Source organism: Cariama cristata, unplaced genomic scaffold, assembly GCF_000690535.1.
Source record: "Cariama cristata isolate BGI_N322 unplaced genomic scaffold, ASM69053v1 scaffold468, whole genome shotgun sequence".
Classification (NCBI taxonomy): domain Eukaryota; kingdom Metazoa; phylum Chordata; class Aves; order Cariamiformes; family Cariamidae; genus Cariama; species Cariama cristata.
In genome coordinates, this window is record NW_009630538.1 from 1 (window position 1) to 26,890 (window position 26,890).

A 26,890-nucleotide genomic window follows, 5' to 3' on the forward strand; every position below is an offset into this window, starting at 1 on the left:
CCTGCCAACCCCTACCAGTCTGGGATTCTGTGATGTGCATCCTAAAGGATGCTCAGATCCCACGTGAGCACAAGAAAGCACAAAGCCCAGTCCTCTCCCTTCAGCTCAGGACTTAAACAGAACACTGTTCAGTTTGCCCCTCAGCTTTCCCTAAGGACTTAAAAAACCGAAAAGGATGAGGTGAGAGACACAAAGAAGGATCCACATACCTGTTCCTATCTTCAAACCTTTCTGTACACCTCCGACAGAAAAGTCTGATGGCTACACATCAGTGGTTTCAATGACAGGTCAGGCCTGAGTGCCGCAAGTACGTTTCTGTACAGACAGGCCTTGTATCTAAGTACTGAAACAGCCTGAAATGCTGAGCTCCCACTATCCATATTGCTCCCGTACAGCAACTGGACCCTACAGATGACCCCTACCCACGTGCCAGGCAACTCCATGCTCCTTCTAGAGGGTCACCGATGTGTCTTTTCCGTCTGATGGCACGGGAGGGTTAGATAGGATACACGAGGGCAGCACCGTATATGAAGTCCACGCATGGTATGTGGTCACCTGCACATTCTCTGAAACTGAAAAGTTCTGCAGTTTTCCTTCTTGAAGAGCCTAGAGGGTGCATCCTGCTGTAAATCCATTTCTGAGTCCTCAGGGTAAGCAACACAGGTGGGAAATTCTCAGTAAACACAGCTGTGCAGTTTACATCTTTACTTTGGCCTCGGCAGGATGTTCCCTGAGCTTACCGTCTGGGTTGGGAATGTTTTATCTAAGTTTTCTTCCGTCCCTTTAGAATCTGGAAACTGTGAGAAGTTTTAGTTCTCCCTTCTTTGTTCTAAGTTCCCCCAACCACCCTGTGCAAGTTTTTCAGTAACCATCTTTGGTGTTTCATCTTTTTGATGACTTAATTAATGACAAAAACCATGTGCAAGAATTCAAAAACCTGATCCTAGTTTCTCCAAACATTCATCCTCAGATTCTAAAAAACGATGTTTCTGTTGTTTGCAGAGAGATGAAGATAATCTGCTTTTTTTAGGACATCACCTCCAGTATTTGTCTTCATACATAGAAAAAGAAATATTTTCTCCAACACCAATTCTGCCACCCACTATTTTTTCTTTCTTTCAGTTTTTTAACCTTTATTACTACGTTGTGTCTTGATGTTTTCACGCAACCCGATAGCGCCTCATTTGCTGTCTTGCTATTGATTTATCATGCCATATTACAGAGACATCATTCTGCAATGCAAGTTCACAGTGATTACCACTTAATCTTTGCCTGCATTCTGCATTATCACCTGAAAACATTGAACTCAATCTAACAATTCAGAGCTCTGAAGTCTCTTTCCACCACTGCTTCAATCAAAGGAAAGCAGCTCAGTCTTCCTGGATGGGGTTATGCTGAGTTACACGATTCAGAAATACAAGTGATCTTTTAGGGTGAGAAAGGAGCCTGTCAGGCAAGAATGACTTTCAAAAACTGTTCTGGAGCAGGTGGGTGATTGGAAAGAAAGAAAAAGAATCAAAAAAGAAAACAAAGCCCAGAAACTTTTAGGTATACGTGTTCCTTGAAGGCATCCTTGCCTAGTCTCCATCTCTGAAGTTGTGATTCCTGACCACAGCCTCAGCGGGGCATTTTCACTTGGAATCTTTCAGGTACGATGCTCACCTGGACATTACCAATTTCATTTACAAAGCCAATGCAAAAGCGGTGACTGATGGTTTAACACTCCTGAAAATATTTTATCTAGTAATGAAAGCATCACAACTTTTTTTGCCTAAGTAAGTAAAGCACAAATGAAAAATAGCAAAGAATAATTTTTCTAAAAAATTGGCAAAGTTTAGAATTTTATGAACAAGTACATTTTTACATCTCAGAACTAAAGTAAGAAGACTATAAATGTACTCTAGTTGCCTCAATAAACAGATCGTTTCGCTGACTAGCACACATAGAAATTCCTCTTGATGGAATCCGTCCCTTTACAAATAGTGCAACAAACTCCAACATAAAATAGTACAATATAATTTCTCAGTGTCTTTTTAATCATACTTGAAATATGAAAACGTTGTTCCATTGCAATTTCCTTTCTAGTCCCTTCTCGGTCATGACTCAGGGACAGTGCTTAACAATGTGCCCCATTTTAAGTGCGATCTTACATCACAAACGTAGTTCCAATGCACCTTGAATGTTTTTAGATTTCAATAGACAGTGAATATTTGGGGAGCTTAATATGTACAGGATCAGGAATACCTCCCTGACTTAGGGGGGCTGCATTTTTTTCCTTTTTTTTAACTATTCACCTCATTCATCCTACTAGATGTTCATTGATGTTCATTTGCAGTATGTTACTAAGAACTCCGCACGGTGGTTCAGTAAACTACCATACAGCTTTCCTTGTCTCGAAATTCTCATAACTGCCCTTTTTCACTGCTAACTTTCCAGGGAAGATGCCATGTACTCTCACATCAACAGAAAATAACTTCTAAAAATCAGCACTACAGGAAAAGATAATTTGTAAAGGCACGTATTTTTTCTACAGGGAAAAATAGAAAATGAAAAGGGAAAAAAAAAAATCCAAATGGAGAATAGATAAGAACAGGGACGAGGAATGAGCTAGCAAAACCATCATACCAGTTATCACCTAGAATGGCTTGTTTTACCAGAAAATTTGTTCCCCTTATGTGTAGGTTTCTCTGGTAAAAGGGAAAAGTAGCAATTGCTAAACTTAATATCCTTACCTCAAAAAAAAAAAAAAAAAAAAAAAAAAAAAAAACAAAAAAAAAAAAGACAACAAATGAAGATAAATCTTACTGTGGAAGATTAAATAAACCATGGCAAAAATTTCCATCAGGCAGTTTCAATTTGTGAATTATCTTTTACGATACACATTCAGTGATGAATGACTAGCAACAGGGATTACTTCAGAGGAAGATTATTTCTTACCTGACTTGTTCTTGCACTCGATATCATAGCCGGTGATGGGGCTGTTTCCATCAAATCCCATGGTCCACCTGAGGGCAATACTGCGTGCTCTCACCTCTCGGATTTCTATTTCAGGAGGGTCGGGGGGCTCTGAGTGAACACACAGGGTTTCAGTCAGAAGAAAGCTCGTACTCTTGACAGGATAACATCAATGAGTGTGGCACTGGCATAGCTTACCGGTGGTAAGCTCTCACGGCATTTTCTCCGGTCACTCATTAGCACCCTGAACCAGTTAACCATCTGCTGAAGAATACTCAGCAGAGGGAGGAAAAGTCACTTTTCTACTATGAGGCACTGATGTAATCTTGAATACTGACTTCTGTGTAACCTTCTTACATGCAACGTAGAGTTGCGTTTCCTTAAAAGCGCTCCAGATTGGACTACTCATGCTAGGAAAGATTTTTGCCTTGAACACCACGTTTCACTGATACTTCTACAGTTTTTACCCAAAAGGTGATGGTAGAAATATGAATATTAAACTTAAAAGTGCTAAATTTGGTGGGGGGAGGGAGCAAGGTTTCTATCTTTTTGAGTTTGTTTAAAAGACTTAATTTAATAACAGAATAATTTGATAACAGTATAAAATTACACTAAAGCCTCTTTCTGCCTCTAGAGTTAAGGTTGTAAATAAATAGTATTTATACCCATTCTAATGCCCCTTTAAATTTTCACGGCAGTTTAAACGAGCAGTGGTGTAACTGAGAACCTGTCCCCAAACTCCACCTAAATTTTTCGACAGAGCTGCCTTAGGCATTCACTGAAATCTGCTGTTACTTGAAATCATAAGCGGGCAGAAAGGAATCTGCAAGTCCTAGAAACGTGTTGTGTGCATGCTCAAAGGCATACAAGCACAGGAACAAGCATCGCACAGAAATCGGCAGTGGCCAGTGGCTGAGTCCTGCCCGTGCTCTGCATCTCAAACGTTGTCACCTCGGCCACCCCAGGACTTGCTCCTGTCTGCCGGAGTGAAACCCCGCGGGAAGGGAACCCCAGCCCTGGGCACCATAGGTTCCTAGAATTTGCACGGTGCAAACTGATTGCAATTTATTTTGACTGATTAAACTTGAAATATTTTGTTGAAGGATCCACAGTAGGCTTAACGTTTCTCTAGAGCTAAAGTCAGATCACTTTTGCTTTATTTCAGACTCGGGTTTTAAGCACTTTCGTTCTTTAAAAACAGATGCAACCCTCTCCCCTCAAAAAGTACCCCCTCATGTCCACCGTCCCTGCTGAAGATGATAGTTTTAAGTGTCTCCAGTAGATTGTCAGCGAGTGTAGTGAAGAAAAATTCTTCCTATTAATTTGTACAGATCTAGAAAGACTCAAGCTTATCCTTTGTTCTGATTTAATCTGTGATGCTGGAAAATGAAAGACTGAGCATCTTAATGTGGCTCCTCATGTCGTTGACAATGAGGAATGCATTTAATTAGGAATCAGTGCCTCCCTCCCCCCAACAGATTTCGGAGGATGGCATACACTTACTGTACTACAATAGCTGTGTTTTTTTCCTTATGTTGTCCTCTTCCTACCTTGCACAGTGAGCTGAATTATTCCACGATCCTCTCCATAAGAATTGATGGCATGGCAGGAAAAGAAGCCAGAATCTTCACGCACAGTTGGCAAAATCTATAGGTGGTTTGAAAAGAAGTGATTGATTGAACAGCACGCAGAGAAAAGAAACCAACAGCTTTTCTGTATGGTGCAAGACAAATTGTACAAACTGTTTTACTTGACAGTAATAAATAGATATTGCATGTTATACACATACATACATACGCATAGCAAAGCATCCAAAATACTGAGACTTATCAAAACTACCAACACCTGCGCTGAGGAAGCAGGCTTTCAGCTCTACATGTGTAGTCAGGAGCTGGAGCACCACCTATTCTTGTGGTTTCTCATTAGGAGTCCTGTTTCCAGTTACTCAGAAGTTTGCCAAGTATTTAACAGTTGGCTGAAATTTTCCATACACAAAATGCTGCCTCCAAATTTTTCCAGTTATTTCTGAAAATAACTCGAGTGGCTGAAGTCTGTGTGGAGGAAATAAAGGTTCAAACACTGGTGGTGAACCCTGTAGTATTTAACATGGTGCCTCAGAATAAAATTTTGGGTGGTCTTTCTCTTCAAATTGTTATTCAATAACATAGAAATGTATACATAATCTTTACGTACATGATCATAATGACATTTTTCTACAGGACCACTGCTTCACTGAAAGTACAATAGGGAGAGGATTTTTTTTTAAACGAGTAGATATTCCAAATACCATTTTCTTCTCATTATTCAGTGTGCTGCTCCACACTTTATTTACTGCACACAGTTCAAACTGTGCCATGAAGACAGACTTACTCATTTTCTCATAACCTTTTCTGTGGCTTCACCTATGCAATACCCCTTTCAGAAACATAAGTGAATTTATTTTCATAAACCCTGACATCATGAAGAGTATTACCACCATTTCATACGGGGAATTAAGGAACCAGACATATGATAACGTTTGTGGCTGCTTGACGAGTTGACACATATTAGCTGAGCCTTGGTAACTCCACATGCCCTTTATTCCTCAGCAAAGCCAAGGTAATATGAGCACAACTCTCATTCACCACTGGTTGAGTTAAATGGACTCATTTACCACTTGCTACAAGGATATCGGGGAGTTATCATCTGAGATGTGGTAACTTGTCAAGCTGGGCTAAGTTGCACGTGTGGCTGAGCTTTAAGATAGGAAAACAAAGTTTTTCAGAGCCCGATTTAATACATCTAGGGCCTTCCTTCCCCCCCCTCAGAATCCTTAGCAATAAATAGCATTTCATGTGTTCATAACAGCTTCCATTGAGTTAAGCTGCAGCTATGAGGGCTTAGTACTTCTGCAAATCAGACCCCAAGGGCTCAAGGCAAGTACCTAGAAAACAAAGAACACACAATTATTGGCCACCTGTGAAAAGTTTGGTTTCAATGATCAGCCTTGCATCACACAGTGTCTTTCATTACTCAACCCTAATTCAACTCCAGAGAAAATCCAAGTCATGCCTGACTGAGGCAGGGGTCCTGCAGAAAAAATAAAAGCTGAGTATACAACTAAAGATCACATCATCATGCACACATGCAAAAGCACTGAGTTAAAAGCTTCAGAGACAACCTTAATCCTGACATTTTCTATTTTGAGGGCATTTTATCTCTCAGAAGTCCAAGGTTTTGTATGCAACATATATACGGATATAGAACACCACTACCGTACACAACTGCTTCAGAAGGGAATTCTTCAAGCAGGTTTCCAGCCTTCCAAAAAGAAATACTGTTGTGCATCCAGGCATTATCTTATTAAAGTCAATAAGACAAATGAGGGCGGAAAGGTCTAGGGGTCTACCCTATAATTAAATATTATTCATAACACAAATACTCTACTATGAACAAAGTCACACATAGAACATACTCTTCCTCATAGAAATCAATCACAAAGCTGCCACATGGACAGCAAAACACGATTTTTACTGGGTATCATCCAACAAAATTTTTGGCTAGTGAAGAAAGAGATATACCTTAAGAGTTACACTAGAAAATACACAATCACCAGAGAGCTAGAGAATTATCTCCTTGAGCCTGTTAACAATGTTTTTAAGAATGTGACTGAAAGACAGGAAATCAAGATTTTAAACTGAGAATCTATATGGTTTTTTTAAAAAAATGCTTTTAGATTTCATAAAGGCACATGTAACAATGTAAAGGAATGGACTGATAACTTGCTTATGTTGGTACGTTTAAATTTGAGTGGAAAATGCTGTATGCTGGTATATTGAGGGCAACATCATATCCCACCCATTGTAGGTGACACCAGAACAGCAGGAGCTTCCTGTGCTTCCACGGCATCTTGGGGAAACTTCAGTCCCCAAAACAGCAGTGCCACTCATGTAGCCCCCAATCTACCCCAGGTCAGCCACTTAGGAGTTAACAGTCCCCCACATACTGATTTGTCAGGCAAGCGGCGATGCATGGTTCCCATATCACCAGGCAGCCGCCTGTCACAGCAGCAGAAGTGAAGGTGCAGATGATGACCGTTTGCTAGGTGGCTTGGGGACTTCTGCTACTGCATACAAGAAGTGCCAAATACTACTGGCAGCAGTAGATGTACTACTTACGTATCTGCATGTGCCTTTTCCTTCCATCTCACTTTGAATCCGATGACTAACCTGACTTTGTAAAATGGTCTCACAAGCCCCACAAAGTGAAAGGGAGGGAGAAAAAAATACTTTTTAAAAAGACAGCATTTTTATCTCGAAACAGTTTAATGATTTTGGTGAAGGGAAGCCTGACACACACCGAAACTAGAGGTCAGATATTCACTCAGCGCTTATCAGCAGTGTACTCAAAACTGAGCCGTGCCGTCCCAGGAAGGGCAGGTTAAGGCATGAGCCACGCTGCTCCTGAGACAGAAAGGACAGAGGGACGGCGAGCCAGGCTCCCTCTTGTTGCCTCTGGAGCATGGGAAGATGGAGACTAATTTTTCTGAGGGGTGGGATGCAGAGGTTTCCTCTACCTCCTCTTGCTGCCAGCTCTCCAGGGCTGTGCCACAGGTGGAGTGAGTGGTGGGGCTCTGACCTGGGAGGGCAGAGGTAGCTGTGCATCCCTACCAAAACCAAATCAACACTCTCACACATGTAGATGAGTCGTGGGTCACTTTGTTTTCTTACCTGCAGGGTAGAGATCACTTCATCTCCAACTTCCTTGGTGGAAACAAGGTAACGGGACATTTCAGGGTTAATGATTCGGTCTTCTTTTTCCCAGCGGACTATGATGGGTTTCTCTCCATGCGCCGTGCAGCTCATCTCCTTCTTCTGACCTTGCGTTGCCAAGGTGGTATTTGGATAGGAAGTTATCATAGCTGGAACTAAAACCAGACAAAACAAAAAAAGATTGTTCTTCAGTGAGCTGACTAGTCTGATGACACAGGGTTGGCCCTTCAATCTGGGTCTCAATTCAGTTTGTCTATATTTGACCAGATGGTCAAAAATGTGAAAACTTATTTTGCTTTCATTCCTGTGTAAGAGAACCTTCTTAAGATTGAAGATGGGCCTCAAAGGGATCTCAGCAGAGAGGAGTTGCGACTGGACAGTCGGGCTGTAGAGACAAGAAGATGTGAATCCAAAGGAAGCCTGGTTCCATTTGTTTTGCTTCTCACAGGACAACTTGTAACATAATTAAAATATTCACAGCACATAAAGGTACTGTAAGTGATAAGCGTTCAGATATAGGGCCAATAAAGAACTGATAAAAATTTCTTATTCCTTCTGATGAGCTACTGTTTTATTTTCTGACAGATACATGCTCTACCATTTTGTATGACAGTAATGACCTATCAAAATGAGGGCTCAATTAAACCAGGAGCTGTGCAAAATTAAAAGAAAGGCTCTGCACCAAAGAGCTTACAGTCCATGTACATGCTGCGTGCATAGTTAAACTGTACTGAACTGAAAGTATAATTAAACTGACAGTGAACCTAGATAGATTTGAGTTTTTATTGTATTCAGAAGGTATTTGCAGAAGAGTTTGGACATCATTGTCAACTTCATTAATCATTCAGGACTTTAAAAAATTTTGATGTTGATAAAAGTACCCTCTTGCTAGAAAGAACATGCTTAAACCCCAAGTATTTTCAGATCTTGGAATAAAAATTAGCTGGAAATAGAAAGAAACAATCCTCAGAGTGTTTTACTGCAAACCTCTCAAAACATGCCATTTTTGAAACAGGATGGTCTCTTTGGTGTCATCAGTAGCCTGTCCTTTCCTTCCCCCAGGATTTGTCCACCAGTGAATAGCATCTGGGCATTTGTGAGTAGGAAGAATCAAAGCCCATGAGTCTTGTCTTTCAGTTCTGGTCCTTTCCCTGCTTAGGAGAAGCTGGAAAGCCCTGGACAGCACACAGAACTGCTCTCTTCTGAATGAATCTGTCCACTCCTTTCAAAGCGTATGAGGTAGCAGTACAGAGACCCTTCTCTAAGCTCTTGCACTCCGGGGCTGCCTCCTGCAATAGCCCCACTCTCCTTGTCTTCATGCATGAACATTTGCCTCTTCTTATCAGAACAACTCACTCATTCCATCTGAACTTCTCTGGGTCTCTATTTTAAGAAGATGACATTGACACAGAACTTGATTTGAGGCCTTCCCGGTCTTTCCTCCTGCATAGATTGTATCTATCGCTACCGGACAGCAAAAAAAATAAAAATCCTTATTTAAAGGAATTACTATAATTGCTGTTCTGAAATGTTAATGTTTGGTGGCATGACCTTTTCACATGCCAGAGCTGTTGATGCTTGGATATGACAATATGTCAGGGTGCAGTCCTTTCTGTTCAAAGGCTTCCTGAACCAAAACAAACAAATTTGAAAATTAACAGGGCTGTGGAGCTGTGGGTTAGGGTTATGAATGGGATCTAATTACAGGAAGAACTCTTAGAAAGGACTTGTGTGAGATATGAGGCTCTTTAGGCACTGATACGCACTAGTGAAGAAGTATGTCTTGTTTAACTGTTTGGATATTAGGTACCCATTACTTTTGTCACAGAGAAGAAATGATGAATAATCAGAATAGAAAATTAGGATGAGTCTGCTTCTGTCTTCTAGAGAATGAAAATAGTTTCAGTTTTATCTAGCATCTGCCCAAGTACTAGTATCCACAAGGAGGTAACTTTCAGAAAGTCACTTTTTGCGGCTATCTGCTTTTCCCCTCCAATCACAGAAGCCAGCGTACCAGGCCTACGCAGCTGCAGGCCTGAGGGCCCTGTGTGCGCAGGTACGGGCACTCGAACCTATCTGCCTTCGTCGGCAGCACCTGAAACAGAGCACTACATCCTTTTATGCAGTTTGTTCATCAATAAGAGACCCCACTCAAATGAGTGGCAGGCTATTAAGGAGTCCGCATTACCATCATTAGCTTGTGCCACCACCTTTCTTCCTTCTATAATCTCCCAAGCCTCCCACGTATCCTTTCCTTCTGCATTTGCCGCACCTCTCCACATCTCCCCCTTTTCCCCTCAATGCAACACACTCCAGTCCCCTTCACCTCTCCTCCTCCTCTTCCTCAGGTTCTTACATGTTCCCTTACCCTACAGCAACATTTTCCTGCTCCAATCTCATTTCCCATCCCTAATTAAATCACACCAAGCTCCCAAGTCACCTAAGTGATTTTCTCTACAGCTGCAGTCCTCCTTCCCATCAGTATCTTCTATTTTGGGTTTCTCTGGTGATGGAGGGAGCATGTGCTAAGCCCACCTGGGAGCTGAGGGGTGGTCTGTGCCTCCCCACAAGGTACCTGAGCTCCCGAGGTGCCCGTGGCCCCAGGCCGGAGGGCTCAGCATTTGGAGCAGGCAAGCCTTGCGCTAGCAGGTCTACCTTCCTCCTGCTTCACGGGGAGGAGCACCCAGGGCGCACCCACAGAAAACGGGACATTTGGATTTCAATTTAAATACCACGGACCTCAAGGAGCCTGTCTCAGAGACTTCTTCCTCACTTTCAGGTCTCCTAAGCAGTTCTCTCAAGGTCCCCTGATGGGTGACAGTGCCAAACCAAACACCACAACTATCTTGCTTGCTTTTCAAAAACCAGAGCCTAGCTTATGAAGCTCAATTTTTTTTCCCAACAAACTTTCTTAATAAGCACAGCATAAAAACATGTGAAGAAAGATGACTTTATTCCTCAGACACAGCTTTATCCCTGCTTATCCTTCCCTTCCTCTCATATAATCTTCCACATGGATTCCTTATTGCCATAGCAATGCCTCACAGCTAAATATTACCCCTTCCTCCAAAGCTGATTTTTTACTCTTCACAATTTATCTCCAATGATCCTAAACCATAAGCTCTTCTTTTTATCTTCCTCTGTGTCAAAAGACTTCTGGTAACAAAGCCACATTCCTAAGGATATTTTAGGCAACGTATTTCTTCATCCTCCAACTATCTTTAATCAAATTACTGATGCAAATAACTGAGATAAATAGGCTGGCTCTTTACTGACGAAGTAATCTAGAAAACTGTAAATAAGCAAACTAAATCTGTACTATATATGCATGAGATATTCTCTCAGGATGTCTTAAAAAAAGTGAAGGCATTTAGAAAGATAACAGGATGATTCAGATGCCATATTAAGTGTGTGTATCCTTTATATCTCTTCAAATATACATTATACACACTCACATATAATGATATGTATTTGTATAAGAGAATTTTGGAAGCGAAGGGCATGTTGCTGTGCATGTTCAAGGAATGCATAGCGTCATGTTTCAGGATTTTGGAGTAGGCTTCCCTATGGGACAAATTAACCCAATTGTCTCTCCTCTGGGATTCTCCACGTCTTTCTCTGAAGCACGCCATGTGGTGCTGGGCATTGTTAAAGGTCTATTGGTCAAAATGAAACAAAACAGAAGCTACAGTTTATAGATTACAGTGATTTCCATTTTAAAGGTATGCATATCGCTGCCAGCAGCATTAATCTAGATTTCTCTGTTTAAAGTTGGGCTTCCGTTTGGAAAGCTGATTTGTTTATTCCTTTTCCCAGGTCAACCCACTTTTTCCCCTTTCTTCAGGGCGAGGCAGTAAGACTAATCTCATTGCTTTATAGCATTAATAATTTCATCATTAAAAATCAAAGTGCAAAATTCAGCAGTCAAGGTTACCCTTAAGAATCAAGGAACCAGCTCAGACAAAACAAGAACCTTTTATCCCACTATTGAAGAAAACTGAACCTGGACCTTTCCTGAGATTCAGTAAAAATTACTTAATCTGACTTTCTTTTCTCTGCTACTGCTGAGTGTTTCATCAGGAACTGAATGCAAATAAAAATGAACACACTTAATTACTCATTATCCAGAATAAGGAGGCTATAGTAAGTTAGGTGAAACGTGAGCAAACAGAAACTTTGGAATCCTTTTAGAATAAACCTTCACGAATTACTAGAAAACCAAAATTCACATTCTTTTTAAACATTATGTAGGGAGTGGGGAGAGGAAGTAACTATTTTTTCACTCTTTTAGTTCTTAGATGGAAATAGCCACGTGAGAAGAAAGCAAATTAAAAGGCTCCCTATCTTTAACTTGTAATTAAACACTAAATACCCTTGTAGCATCCATAAATGATTCTAAGACTGACTGAAGTTCTCAGTATGCTTAAGAACTATCGCTACCTGTAGTCTCCAAATGGTATTTTTCTAGCAACCTGGCTGTGGTGAGAAGAGAGGAATACAAGACAGCCAACACCACAACTGATGAGGAGATGCCCTGTGACACTGTACAACGTGTTTTGAGCTGTATTGAAAGTTAGATTGCTGATCATAGTCAAATGTTAATGCAGATTTAAGTTGCTCTTGAGAAAAAAGATGGAAAAGATGCAGCAGATAAACAAATCTAATGAAATAATGATCTGGAGATAACTGAACACAGTGAGAATTTGAGAGTGTGCGCAGTAACCGACATGTCCTGGACTCTGTCAGTGTGACTCCTGGCATATCAACATGTCTCACTGTGTCTCCACTTCTCTTGGTCTGAAGATCTCTGCCCTGGCAGAGCGTCCTCCCACAGAACTCGGCTCCTTCACTGGAGCATGCTCGAACTGGCCAGGTTGGGGAAATGTCTGGCACCATAGTGGGATTCGTCTTGCAAGCAACTATGCTGAGCTAGGCATCACAGACTTCCTCAACGGAAAGAAAGATACCTATAGAGTGCTGTTCATCTAACCAGAAGAACTGTGCCCTCAAAAGCTTCTTCTTTACACCGATTATTCAGGAACCTGCAATGCCTTGCTCAGTTGCAGAGAAGTGCACACTAGTGCTGTAGTGAGGGAAGATGAACACCATCTGGTTTTCCTGTACAGCTTTGAGAACAGAGGACTATGGCCCTTTGATATAGTTTAAACAACCTTGGGTAAAAATAACATTGTGAATGAGATAGGAGTTGTGATAAGAGAAAACTGCATTAAAGTTGAAATGAATATATATTGAAAAAATGAAATAAAATTTCAATTTAACATTTAAGCCAAATGCAGCATGTCCTCTCATGCTGGTCAGCCACAGTGACAATATTCATCTGTTCGTGACAAATGAGATTTTTCTAACTCAAAACCAAATTCCTTCTTCCTTAATCTACTTTTGCTCAGGCAAAGAAAGCCCGTGCAAATACAACACTTACATTTAAGAGAGACTAGCGCTCACATTATAATCAGCTGACACCTGTTTGTTAATTTATTTTCAAATTTAGTAGACTTCCAGGAGTCAGTGAGTGCATTGCTAAAATTCTTCTCTTAACTTCAGTTCTCCCTCTCTGGTAAGTGACATTTTTGCTTACTTAAGTATTATCTCTCCAGAATTCAAATTATGTCCTGAATCTAGCACAGAATTTTAAATCAATAGGACTGCTCAAATACTTTACTTTAAGCACACAGTTCCTTGGTAAAACTGTGACCTCTCCAGCAGGTGAAAACAATGCTCTTAAGTCCTCATCTTTAAGAGATGCCCAAGACTAGAAAACAAACTGTATGTCTCAAAGTGTGAAAGAAGTAGGTTAACACAAAAATAAACATCACCTTTTTATGAATACAAGTTATTTTCACAAAAATAATGGACACACAACTAATGACAAATATTTTATACCAATCTTCACTAATTTTGAAAATGAACTTCATGTTTGTGACCTACTCACATTCATCTGTTGTGAACCTCCCCAGAGACATGATCTTTTAGGACAAATATTTTAAAATTTCGATTTAAAATATTTAAATAGTTCATGAAAGTGAATTTTGAATGCAATATTTTACTATATTGTTTGGAATTAGTAAAGAATTTTTTGTGTAAGCAATGCAATGCTCAAGCAGAAACAATACTGGCTGATTTACGTAACTAATCAATATGGCATGAATTTCAAATTCAAAAAGCAAATGTTTTGAAATTAATTGCTGCTGAGTTTTCAGACTAGGAAAAAATAATTTAAAACATGTAAACCTGAGAAATTTGAGGAGAGAAGTAAAAATTTGATGAATTAATATGACAGACTGAATTATTTGCTCATCTTTGGTTTCAGAAGTCTACAGTGTATATGAAATAAATTCAGAAAATTTATTGATAAATATATTCCTGAAAACATTTTTAAAACAAAGCAAAACAAATCAAATTACCTTCTGCCCCCAACCTGCCCTAAAAGGAAGGCTAGTAACTTTTTGTACACTGCCATTAATAACTGTTAGATGAATGGATTTCTGCACAACAGACAAGATCTTGATTACAGTTCTATCAGGAAAATAATTTTCTGAGAGAACAGTATGAAAAACAGTGCAGCCATGGAAAAAGAGACTGTGCACGGCAGAAACCGCATCTTTATGTTTCTATTTAGCGAAGAGTGATGTCAATGAGAATTATGATATATAAATAATAGAGAGAAATTAAACACAGACATGACCAGTCCGTGTCCCAGCTACCTAAGTTTGCAGTTTGCATTACAAATCCCATAACAAAACAAGACACTCAGTGGTATGTAAAAACCGCATTATTAGGATATTAGGGCATTCATACAAGGTAATCTTTGAAAAAAAATTCTAAAGAGAAATAAATCGCTGAGTGGGAATGAATAAGGATCCTGTATACCCTAAAATACCGTTTCAGCTAGCTATTCCCTGATATAAATGAAGCTACTTTGATTGTAAGTATCACTCAAACATGTGTTTCCAAGCTAAACCAGCCCTTGTTTGATGCTAAGCTTTAATAAGAATGACAATGAAGTCTTGAGTACTTGGCAGCTTCACCAGTGCCTCATGATCTGATTGAATATGTCAGGGCAAAGACTGTGAACATTTAGGGTTCATATCTTATTCACTCAGAAGCGGTTTCAGGTCACATTATAGGAAAAGAAGTTGATTTATTTTGCATGACAGCTATGAATTTTAACCAAAAGACGCATTAATAAAATTTAAAAAGGTCTTTTCTCTCAAATCACAAAGGCAATTCTTTCCTCTTCCTGAGGTCTTTTCTTGCATTAGTTTTATGTTTGTACAGTGCAAACTGCTGTCTTCAAATGATACACACGAGACCAGCAGCTGCTTACACTTCTCGGTCTTTCCTTTGACTTTGACATGGTTCTGAAATGAATATGACTTTCTTTTGCTTTGCCATGCAGCTTCAATTCCCATTTTGTCTAACTGCACTTCCTAATAACCAAGAGAAAGAAAATGGGAATTGATAAGCTGACAGCTTTTTTCCCTGCAGTCAGTTATAGTAAAAGCCTGAGGAAATTTGTGACAAACTATGGTAACCCACATGAGGCACTGGAAAATCAGTTTCATCAAAGCTTGGCTAATTGTCAAAACCAAACTGAGTGATCAAAGATCTATAAAAAATTACATTAGTACGTATATAATTGTGATTTATGAAGACTTCAACAAACACTCTCTTCCTTCACAAGAAATTAATGGACAATGTGTTACCATCATTGCCATTGCTGAAAAGCATGGATGCCTAAAAATTAGTATTAGAAACATATCTCCATTAAGTATACATTTCTTGGGCCACTTTCTATTCCAAATCAATTATGATCTTTCATCATCCTGTATAAAAGTCAGGCTGGAAAGAGCAGGATTGTTAAATAGTTAAAACTAGCAAAATATAATTTTAGATAACTTCTCCAATGCTTTGATCTTAAATTGAATTCAGTCTGCCATCAAGATGGCATCAAGTTTTAATGTTAAATGAGAGGGTTACTGCTATCATAATTGTAAAGTACAGCGCTCTAATTTTTTGTGACTTACTGAATGCAAATCAGTAAAAAACAGAGCGTGTAGACTCACATGGGAGAGTGCTCGTTTTCTTACAAGTTGTTATGCTTTAAACTTTCCATTTGTGCCCTTTCATTAAAAATATCCGAACAGTTTACAAGTTTAAAAGAAAAAAAAAAGGAGGGGGCAGAAAGTCACTGGAAAACACAAGCTTTAATCAGAATATATTTTAAGACCCAGCCGTTCCCATGGGTGTTGTAGATTTTGGAGGCTGTCAAGTGACATGTGTAAATGTCCCTCCCAGGGGAAGAGAAGCAAGCACTAATTGAGGTATTGACGGGTTTAAATGAAGCAGAAACACACGAAGAAACTCCGGCTACCACAAAAATGAGTATTGGCGAGCAGTGCATGCTGGGACATTAATGGTTTTCATTCACTGCTCATTCATGCAAGTAAGTATACTTTTAACCATGGTGACTTGGGTCTATAACAGCTCAGTTCTGAGCTAAAAAGCCATGAAATACTATCGGCTGATGTATAAGAGAGCTCTGGTAGAACTAGTCTTGTCTAGCCTTTCAGAGAGAATTATATTTTTATTGTCTAGATAGATGCAGATAGACCAATAGCATCTGATACTTTGATGATAGGAACAGAACTCCAGTATTTTAAAATCAGCAAGATACAATTCTATATATTTATGTAGGTATTCTTTACGTAAGTATATTAATAAAATATAAATATACATATATTCTGCGTATTAATACTAACAGAAAGATGTTATTGCATTGGATGTACACACAAAAGCATTCACCTGTGCATGGATGCAGAGCACGTTCATAGAATCAGTCAGTGGCATGCATCTCAACCTAACTTCAGGTGGCTAAAAATCAGTCGTCCAAGCCTTCAGCCACTCAAATGAGTACTTCTTCTGTAGCAGTCCTTGGGGGGAAACAAGACCTTCCAGAGGGCCATTCATCTTGCCTTAGAGATGATGAATGGCTTCTTCTCGATGATAAAAAGACCTCAGGCTGAGCTGCTTAGACTTTTAGAACCAACCTTTAGAAATCCAGCCTAAAGTCAGGGAAATCCACTGGTAAAGGTTTAATCTTAAAGTCTACATTCTCTTAACTAAGGAGATTTAGGATGTCAATAAATGCTAGTATCTCAGGAGAGACAGGAAAGGAGATTCAACTGGGGACAATAAGATCCTAATAAAAAGCTCTGAAGACATTTATTTTAATGGACATCAGTCTGATTTCTGCAGTCAAAATTCTAAATCTGCCCCTTGTCACAGGGGCCATCTGGGGATGGTTTGGGCATGACCTGACCATCTATGGAGTACTGGCTTTGCTTGTTGCTGAAAAACAACAAACTTGATTCCTAACGAGGTCTATCTTTTATTTTCCACTATGAGGTCTATTTTCTACTTTTGCTGCTCAGCATGCCAGCAATTTCTACAGGGAAAACATATCTCTTAAGTTGGTCAGTAAAAGGAGAAAATTTCCAGAAGAGTGGCGAACCATCTTAAAGGCAATGTGATCTAGGAAAAGCTGATAGGTAACTTGTGGGCTTAACAGTTTTTTTAATACATGCCTTGTGGAAAGAGGGAATTACTAGTAAAGAAAAACAGAGAGGGTTTAGATAAACACAATATTTCTAAAGTAAAGATACTCAATAAGTACTTCCATGAGATACATTTACCCATAAACAAGAAGCAGCTCTTACAGCAGAAAATCAGGAAGGAAAATTCTCACTTACCTTGGTTAAATCTAAAATTAGGACCCTCCCTTGGGGATTTTTTGTGCTTTTTACATTCATTGCTATCCTGTCTTTGCTGCGCTTGATAAAATCTAAAGGCTAGGTCTACTGAGTATTTTGGAACTATCACACTGAACAATTAATAAAACTTCTGGACAAAAGCAATGGCTGACAATTTGGCTCCAGTACCCAAATGCCCAAGGGCAGAGGAAGCAGACTCTAATTTGAACCAGGGTTATAGTTATTTTGCATTATTCAGAGCAGCCAATATGCTCATCCAGCTGTGAGCCAGAGAACAGCTGAAAAGGAGTCTTAAAGCCAAATTTTACACTACTGGTCCTGACGTTAACAGTGTCCTGCTATATAACTGGGGTCCTCCTATATAACTGAGGTCAAGGGCTGGGTGGGTGTTTGTGCTTGCATGTGTGCATATGCATGTGTGTGTGTGTGTGCAAGTAAAAAAGGAAAAAAAAAAAAAGTAAATGTTTTCCATGGAGTCAAATAAGGAGAATTATTTCATTACTTGGAAAAGAAGACAAAGCATTGCCTTCTTCCCTTGACCTTCAGCTGTCCTGTGGATTTCTCTTTTCAATACACTCTTAAAAAAATGTTTCTATTTCTCTGGAGACCATTTTTACCCCTCAGCCAAGGAAAGGCATCGTAAATACTAGTGTTTCAGGCAGGAGTAAATTATAGCCATCCATCTCATGAACAAAGCACATGGCACAGGGCTGCAGGTCACTTCCCTCCACAGTACCTTCCCACAGCATGAATGTTATAAGGAGTTCAAAGGACTTGGTGTAGTTTTTTCTTTTAAATCATGTTTCAAAGGAATAGGAACTCCTATTCCCTCTTTCACATACAGAATGAACACCCAAAAGCAGAGGCCAAAATGGCAGTGGTGATAATGTAGCCACCAGCAAAGTAAGAAGAAAGTCACGCTTCTAAGCATGGTTCGACACATCGTATACAATGGATGTTCAATATGAAAAATGAAGCAGCTGGTTACAGGGGCAATATGAAAATATTTCTTTGATTTATTTTTTAACCAGATTGTCAAATGTTTCTTTTTAAATCACATCCTTGAAACACACACACAAAATATGTACTTAGATCTAAACTTGCTACCTAAATTATTAAATTACCTTCATACAAAGAGTTTGGCTTTCAGAAATCCAAGAGTTTTAAGTGCTTATTTGGTGATTCTGGGTTTTGTTTTTATTTTTTTAAATTATATTCCATTATAAAAGGAATAATCACTTACAATAGAAGAGTGTGGGTTTATGCACCATAGAACAACCTTACTAGTCTTACGTTCAGGTTTTATTGGGGTGGTCTTGCTCTTTCTGTGATGCATTTTAGAGTTTCTTGTAAGTTGGTAGGACGCTTTTCAGAACCATTCCTGTTGGGACTTTGGACTGTCAGTTCTTTGGCAAAGAACAGCTAATTTCTTTGACCCAAAACTTTTTATGAGAATGTAGTCTCTTTGACAAAAGGAATTGCTGAACAGGGTTTATTAGCTCAGCATTCAATTACTGGTTAAAAGATGAGAAAAAGAGATGACAAACACTCAGAGTAAGCAATATAGTCCATGATCACTACCTGTTTGAGGACACAACTTTGAACCTAAGTGCCTCAGCCTCTCCCTCCCCAATTTCTCTCTTTCTAGCATGAGAGACATTTCACTACATACACAGGTTTGGGTAAGGTCAACAACACAAACAAAGTAACATATGACAGACTAAAACTATGAGTTAATTATTTTCAATTACTTCAATTAATATTTGATTTTATTTCCAAAATGAAATACTTCCTATAATAGAGATTGAGAAATACTCATCCTACTATAACTTATAACTTGGCTGTAAGGACATCAAGATATAAGAATGGCCAAGCAAGGCTTTGAAATTCATTTCTCTGCATCACATCCAACCACTGTTTTTTGGGATACCCTCTCACTTTTTATGACTACACAGAAAGAAAAAGTGTTGGTCTCTGGTTATAGTGCAGTGCTGCCCAGTCGACTGGGTGGGTGGCTCAGGCTTGGAAAGGAGCGATCAGGGCTTTCATGTTCCCAGCTGTGAAAGGAGGATGCCTTACATTTCCTTGGCTCCAAAACAGGTAATCTGAAAATGGTGAAAACTCTGGCTCAAATGGGGGTCTCAGGACTTCCCAGCCCTCTGTAACGAAGCTGAGGACTCTGAGTGTGCCCGTGGTTTGACACCACGGGTGGGACCAAGCTCTGAGCTCCACAGCTCCTGGTTCAGCTTTTACTACCATCTTCCTGAGACATCTGGGAGTATTCCTTGTCAGCCATGGCTGGTCTGATGCCTCAGAGCCTGGCTCCTGGACAATAATTTATGTGTAAAAGCTACTGGAGGGGAGCCAAAGGATCAAACTTTCTGAATATTTCTAAGCATTTCTTTTCAACTGTTGTCTGTGCAAACAGCTAACATTTTATTTTTCTGTCCACAAAACCATCAGAAACTATACAGAGAAATGAAATAATAATTTTCAGCAAGCCGTCATTCATAATTTCCCTATGTCATGGAACTCTTGTGTTTATTTTATTCATAAACAAATGCAGGAGCCATCAGCTGCTGTGCAAGCTTCCCTTGTTAATCCGTCTCTCTTACGAAACTGGATTCAGAGCACCAAACACTTTTTAGACAGTAATGCTACTTCAGTCACCATAAATCCGGACAGATTTCAAATACTGTCTAAGAGGCAAAAATCACTGCTTTCCATTATCAGCTTCACAGGCTCTTCAATTCCTTGCATGACCTGACTAATTAGACACGTGGCCAATGGCTTAACCAATTAGATAAATCTTTTTTTTAAAAAAAAAATTGTAGAAACCCTCTATTAAGCAATAGTTAGAGCTACTTATCTTATAAAGACTATGATATAAGCACAAAAATGTGTTTTAAAACTCAGTACTGCCGCTTGACTCTCCCCAGGAGCTTTCACCAAATGAGATTTCCTAGTTAGAGGTGATATAAAACACTGACAGCAGGAGGAAAAAAAATGTATATTACAGTCCAAAAATCAGACCAACATGCTTACAAAGTATCTTCAAAATGCAAATTCTGACAGAAAAGGAAAAAAATTACGAAAATTTATGAAAATTCTCAAAAAATGAATCTTTTTTTCATCCAAACAATACTAGTACAATCGCTCCAATGCATGAAGCTAAAATCACTCCAAGGGACATAGATTTCCTGGTGGTGATCTGAGAATACCTTCCCGACTCTTTATTTCTGTGAGGAACTGAAAGAATAGTTTTGCCAAGTAAAACACAAACACAACGCACAAGGTTACGGTATTATTGAATCAGAGGTAGAAAATCTCTTATTTACCATGAAGTGAAGTTACCACTAATTTCTAGTCAGCTTCTAGTCAGCTTCTTGTTTAATGAATTTCCCCATGGATGAATGCTTCAAGGTTTCTTGCTAAAACCAGACTGCAAGATTGATGGGCAGGACACAATACCTTGTGTTTTATACCCATGCTACTTCTCCTCTGCAAATAACTACTTGAACACAGTTTGGTTTTTGGTATTTTTGGTAGCTGCTTGTAATGAAAGATTTATCATATTACCTAAGATCCTGCAAAAAACATTCTGAGATTGTTATCTTGAGAAGCTCTTGCCCTTCTGCTCTCTGTTAACTGATGGAAAATCTGGCTGTTAAATTAGACACCAAAAATCCCTTGTTGTTAAAGAAGTGCTACACCTTTGTCCCATAGTATTTCACTGAGAATTCACAGTTGAAAGATGCTGAAAAATGACATGACTTTTTAACTTTCCTTACCAGTAAGATAAATTAAAGTAATAACAATATCAGCATGATGCCAAACTAATAAACAAATACGAATGTTTTAAAAAAGTAGGTGCTGCCACTGACAAAGCAGCTGCAACTACAACTCTAAACGGGGACAAAACCACCAGAGTCTCACTTCATCTCAACTGCTTATGCAAGGGTGATAAAAGCAGATTTCTTCTCCACCCCTATTTATTCTCTTTTCTTTCTTTTCCCTCTAGTAAGTGGGTCATTGATCACTTTGGACACCTTCAGGACATCCCAAGGACAAGTTTTCTCCCTCAGTTCTTAGCAAAGAAAATGAAGGACTATTCAACCAGGCTGCTTTGTCCAAGTCTCCAGACCCAGCAATTGGTTCAAAGAGTTAGTATTGAATCCTGCAACTTGAATGACAGAATTCTATTTTGAGGACTTAAGTATTCAGACTTTACTGGTGGCAGACTTTAAAAATATGTAAGAATGAAAGGATGTACAGAACTATAAGATATCCTCTATGGATTAATCTTATATGGATTAAGAGAGAAACTTATTCTAAATGGTAAATTCAAACACCCAAGATTTCAATAAACAAAATAACTGAAATTTCCAAACAGTCTCCTATTTTGTTGTGATCTGGTTTGATAATACATTCTTTAATTACACAAACATTTTTTCCCCCAAGATAAGGTCTCCTTTAGCACAGAGGATACACAGTGCTCAGGGTTATGCAGTTAGTGAACGATGCCGCTTCTCCTATTTCTGCCTTATTTTTGATCATGCACGTGGTTAGAAGATAATAAATGAAATGAAGCATGAAAGACTACTGGTCTTTTGGTTAGGCTTGCTGAATGCCACATAGGATACTTTCATTTTACTCTATTTTCTGTGGTAAAATTAAGGTTTCCTAGAAGGTTACTTCCCACCTTCTTTGACAGATGTTGTTACGTTCCTTCTTTCGTTTCTAGGTGTTCAAGTCGCTTTGCAAAATTGCTGAACATCCCTGAATGTAACTGGAGTCTTCCTAAAATTATGTCCTGACTATCTAGACAGTGAATGATTTCTACAGAGAATATGTGGCGTATATTTGCTGTCTTTTGAGGCAGTTACACAGCTAGAAAAGAAAAAAATCCCAACTCATGTTTCCTAAAGATTTTCCAACGATAACTTGGAAACTTCTTAAAATTGTGCGGTTCCTGAAATGTTCCTGTATTTATGCTGTGTATTTGACTCAGTCGTTCTGTGTGAGCAGCATCTAGCAAGAGACAGAGCGCCCAGAACTGGTCTTATAACGAACAGCTCATTAAGAAGCTGAACTCCAGTGAACTGTGGAAAAAAACCCACAACAATCATATCTGCAGCACCGAAGAAAGGAAAAGCCTTCTCAGCTCTGTGTCAGTTAAATACATTTTTAATACCACTGCTAACAAATAATAATCCTTTGATTTTTCTTGCCAAAAGCTTGCAAAGTTGCCGGCAGCTCCAGTAACTCTTCCAGTTTCTATTGTCAGCTCTGCCAGTCTCTCATAAATCTCACCAGTCTTACACCTTTCTCTCCAGAACTCACGTTCCTTGCCTCAGGTTTTGCCAGAATAAATCCCTGTAATGTCACACAGTTCCCCCACCACCACCCCCCTAAGTCTACCCTCCTGTCTGAGCAGGCTCCTGTTGTGTTTTTTAATTAGAGAACGGGACTTTGAGGCAAAGAGGTGAAAAAAGGGTCACTGGTAATTTATTGCATGTATCAGAGCTGAGCTAGCTGGTAACTGCAAGACTGTAAACCTGAATAATTAGTTTTGTAGGGAACATTGGAAGATTTGGTACTCCAATTCAGGTGAAAACAGAGAGGAATCTGGATCACTATCTTAATCATACTGAAACCTCTCAGGAAGTGTAAAAACAGGTCATCTATCAAGAATTCCCATATCGTTATTACTGGTAAGGAAAGATGTAATTCGAGAGCAGCCTCTGAGATGGTTTTCTCTTTCTCCTTCAGGATCACCTAGACCCACAGGCTACAAAAATGTAAACTAAGATGTTGCTTTAGAGACTAGTCCTTCGACTTTAAATTTTCTAAAATATTTGCATGTCAGCTATCTTGGACTTGCTTCAGGAAGGCTGGTTGGTTCCTATGGATTTTTCACATAAAGTAGTATCAGCACCAGGAGCACACATTTTTTGAAATTTAATGGTTAGGGAAGGAACAAATTTCGGGTAGCACCCTTCGTCTACATTGTTAGTGATGGCTAACTACTGCGTGACTAAAGCAGTATTAGTGTTATCATCAAAGCATCTAAAGACACAGTCTTGTGGATTAAAAAAAAAAAGCACAGTTCTGGAAGATGATGATGGTATTGACAGCCCTTTGAGCGGGCTGTTTGTCAGCAGGTCCCACACAACCCTACGGCGGAGGCAGCATTAGAGGAGGAAAGCTCCTGGCAGCCCTGTAACAAGCAGCCTTTGCAGCCCCAGGGAAAGCTGTTCAACCTTTCGGTGCCTGGCGAACCCATGGCTCTTGGCAATTTGCACAGCTTACTTCCAGCAGGAGAATAATCACGTTTCTCAGTTCAGTAAAAAAAAAAAAACAAAACAGGAAAATCAAAAATATATAGCTCAATAAATTGTCACTTTCATAGTTCAGAAGGAAAACTTTAAAAGATGGTAACACTGCTAAAATCCATAGATAACTAAAAGAAGGAATTCAGTCTTTCTTATTGAACAGGGCCGTGCAGAGGCAAAGCCAGGAAGGGTTTAGCAGTTAAATGCTGCGGGATGCGCGCCGGCCCCGCTGCTGGATAATGGGAGCAGCTCTGTTCCTGTGACCGTCCACTGAAAAACCCACGTGCCAACCACGGGCTTGAAATTGTTGCAGTATCACGGCAGGGGTGTAAGTGAGATGGCTCACCCCTCCAGAGCTCGACAGGCCATGTGGGTGAAAGTTCTGGTCCTGCAGAAGTCCAGAGGAGCTGACGTTTGCCTGACCAGGATTTCATTCGCTGAAATAAAAGTTACACTGGCAACTCTCCTACAATCGTACTATCTAGTCCTCATACAAAGCAAAAAGGGAGGTGCTAAAAGAGAACTAAACTGGAGAACATCAAAAAATTTAATTAGTTTCTGTTTCTGTTTAATACAAACAAGAAAAAATTCTCCCAAGGTCCTTAATATTGTGTATTACTATGCGTATCCTCAATTCGTGACTAATGCATTTTAATTCAGTCACAGGGTATGCTTTAAACAATTCAGCGCTGCACTTGAGATGTTCAAGTTCTTAATTGTTTGTTCTCTTCAGTATCTCTCACCCAAGATGCTAATGAAAAATTCAGTCATGATGGTATTGTTTATGACATACATAGCTGTGACACATGATAATTTCACAATCATTCCAAGAACACCATGTGGTTTCTTTTGACATTTTGTGACAGGCTGTGTTATCAAGCACAATTGTTTGCACAGGAAACAACTGTAACACGTGGTCCTTGGGACATTATGTTATCTCCTGATAATGATGTCATTAACATGTGTATACTATAATTAATGACTACAAGAGCGATTCATTTGAGTAAGGCTTATGAATCCATTTCATCTAAAAAGGGAAAGAAAACCTATAATCATTTGGGCTCAGATCCTGAAAGCTACTTACTTGCAACCTGCTGCAGCTACGCTGGGTGACCCATTAATTGAGGCATATTAACCAAGAAGCATTTATTTCTCAGTTATATTAGAGAAGCTTGGATTAGAATCATTATCATAATGATTGTTCTCATAGAGATCAATGAGAGAAACAGGAACCTAGCAGTGCTCCAAACCCCTCTGTCACCCTATCTCCTACCAAGGGCAGCCAGGGAACAATTACAGTTCATCAGCCTGCACAGCTAACATAATGAAGCTGAAGACACGGAGACAGCAAACCCACTGCAGTTAATGCCATCCCCTCGTTCTCCTGTAAGCCATAAGACAGAAAACCACACTTCTTACATCCTTGTCTCCCTGCCACGTAGAAAGCGAACTGTCTTAAAGGCAGTTCAGACACGTTAAGCTTTCTTACATAAGCTGAATAGTTTTTATCCCTCACTGTTATAATGGGCATCCTCTTGACCAGGTAAAATATCATCTATTTTTGCCATCGTATTTTTGCCAATATATTTGACAGTTAGATGTCCTTATGCCAGTCATACCATGGTTTTAGTATAACGTCTGTTGCGCTTTCACTACAAACTCAATTCTGCTTTTCACTGCTTATAGCTTCCTAAAAACCAGATATATTTAGACTCCCCCAAATTTATTTTCAAGCCTGATAATCCACTCTTCTCCCGTAAGACTGGCAAAATCCCACAGAGAGTTTTTTGTTTTATTTGGATTTTCAGAAGGCTGTGTTTGGGCAAACGATATATTTTCATGGAGGTATGTGCATATAGAAACAGCTGCATAAAAATATTTGAGAGTGAATGAAATTTCCAACCTGCCACAGATATAGTCCTGAAGAAAACTGCCTACAATGTGTCTAAAGAGATGAGAATGAGACTGGATCCCTGTGAAGATGTTTGAAAATAGACTGCTTCCAGAAACTACAACCGATGAAGGCTGGATCATGCTGAATCCACTAGGTAGACTAAAACAGGACAGGAGAGAGCTGGGGAACTGTGAGCAGACCCTGCTCCTGCCAGCAGCTCACAAAGCACAAATTTTGAATGGGGTCCAAGACGCAGGAAACATTAATTAGGCTTTTCCAGAATAGGGGAGGTGGGATATGTTCCTGCAAAACACAATGAATGGGTTTTTTGAGAGATACCACCATCTTCTGCTGGTTCCTCCTCTCGCCTTGTGGCACTGGAGGAGAGCAGTTTGGGAGACTCAAGCATACCTCTCCTGTCCAACTGCTTCATAACTATACAAGGTCAATCTCTTTGACTTTTCTTTTGCCTCTTACATGTCATTTCTATACAGCGAGTGCACAGATTATATGAGTATACTGCATAAATAATGATTTATATGCACCATTAACTTCACTCTGAGGCTTGAAACACTAAGTACGTACGTACGTAGTAGCCCTTCTTACTCTGTAACTCCAGAATAATCACCACTGTACTTCAGTGTGCGTTATACTTTCTTAAGTTAAAGTGAATAAAATAACAGTATGTATTTTCATGATGTAAACTACAAAATACTTAAAAAGTCAAGATGCAAAATCAGAATTTCTGGAACAGTAAATTAGAGCACTATTAACACCAGTTGAGGCGAGAGACTTAATAAAGGAGTTAACATTCAGAAATCAGTCTCTCTACCTCGTAAAGATGTTATACCCGTATTTGTTCATGTATGTTCCATACCTATACTGTTGTCTTTCAAGAAAATTGTTGTGATTGTATTAAAAATAAGGAAAGTATGATTGTTCCTCCTAAACAAATCTCCTGATTCAGAACCAAGTGCGCTTTTTCTTCCATGCAAATCATACGAACTGGAAAGTTTTCAGTCTTGGTCTACAGGAATCTTTTATGAGTCAAAGTCTACAATTCTAAATACTATTCATTTAACTTTTTAATTGCAGTATTTTTATAATTATTGATTATAACATCCTTTATAACAACACATTGAAAGAAAATGCTTCCGAAAGGAG

General features: G+C 39.4%; 1 protein-coding gene across 1 annotated transcript in view; it reads right to left on the reverse strand.

Moving 5' to 3' along the window:
• Positions 1–2,937: 2,937 nt before the first annotated feature.
• The window catches only part of LOC104165819 (Down syndrome cell adhesion molecule-like), a gene marked incomplete at both ends in the record, with an annotated part of 91,480 nt that continues 67,527 nt past the window's right edge, over positions 2,938–26,890 (reverse strand). Inside the window, 3 exons of the mRNA XM_009705571.1 lie at positions 2,938–3,066; positions 4,506–4,602; positions 7,665–7,861. Of these exons, the coding sequence (XP_009703873.1) occupies positions 2,938–3,066; positions 4,506–4,602; positions 7,665–7,861 (423 nt within the window). The remainder of the gene's footprint in view (positions 3,067–4,505; positions 4,603–7,664; positions 7,862–26,890) is intronic.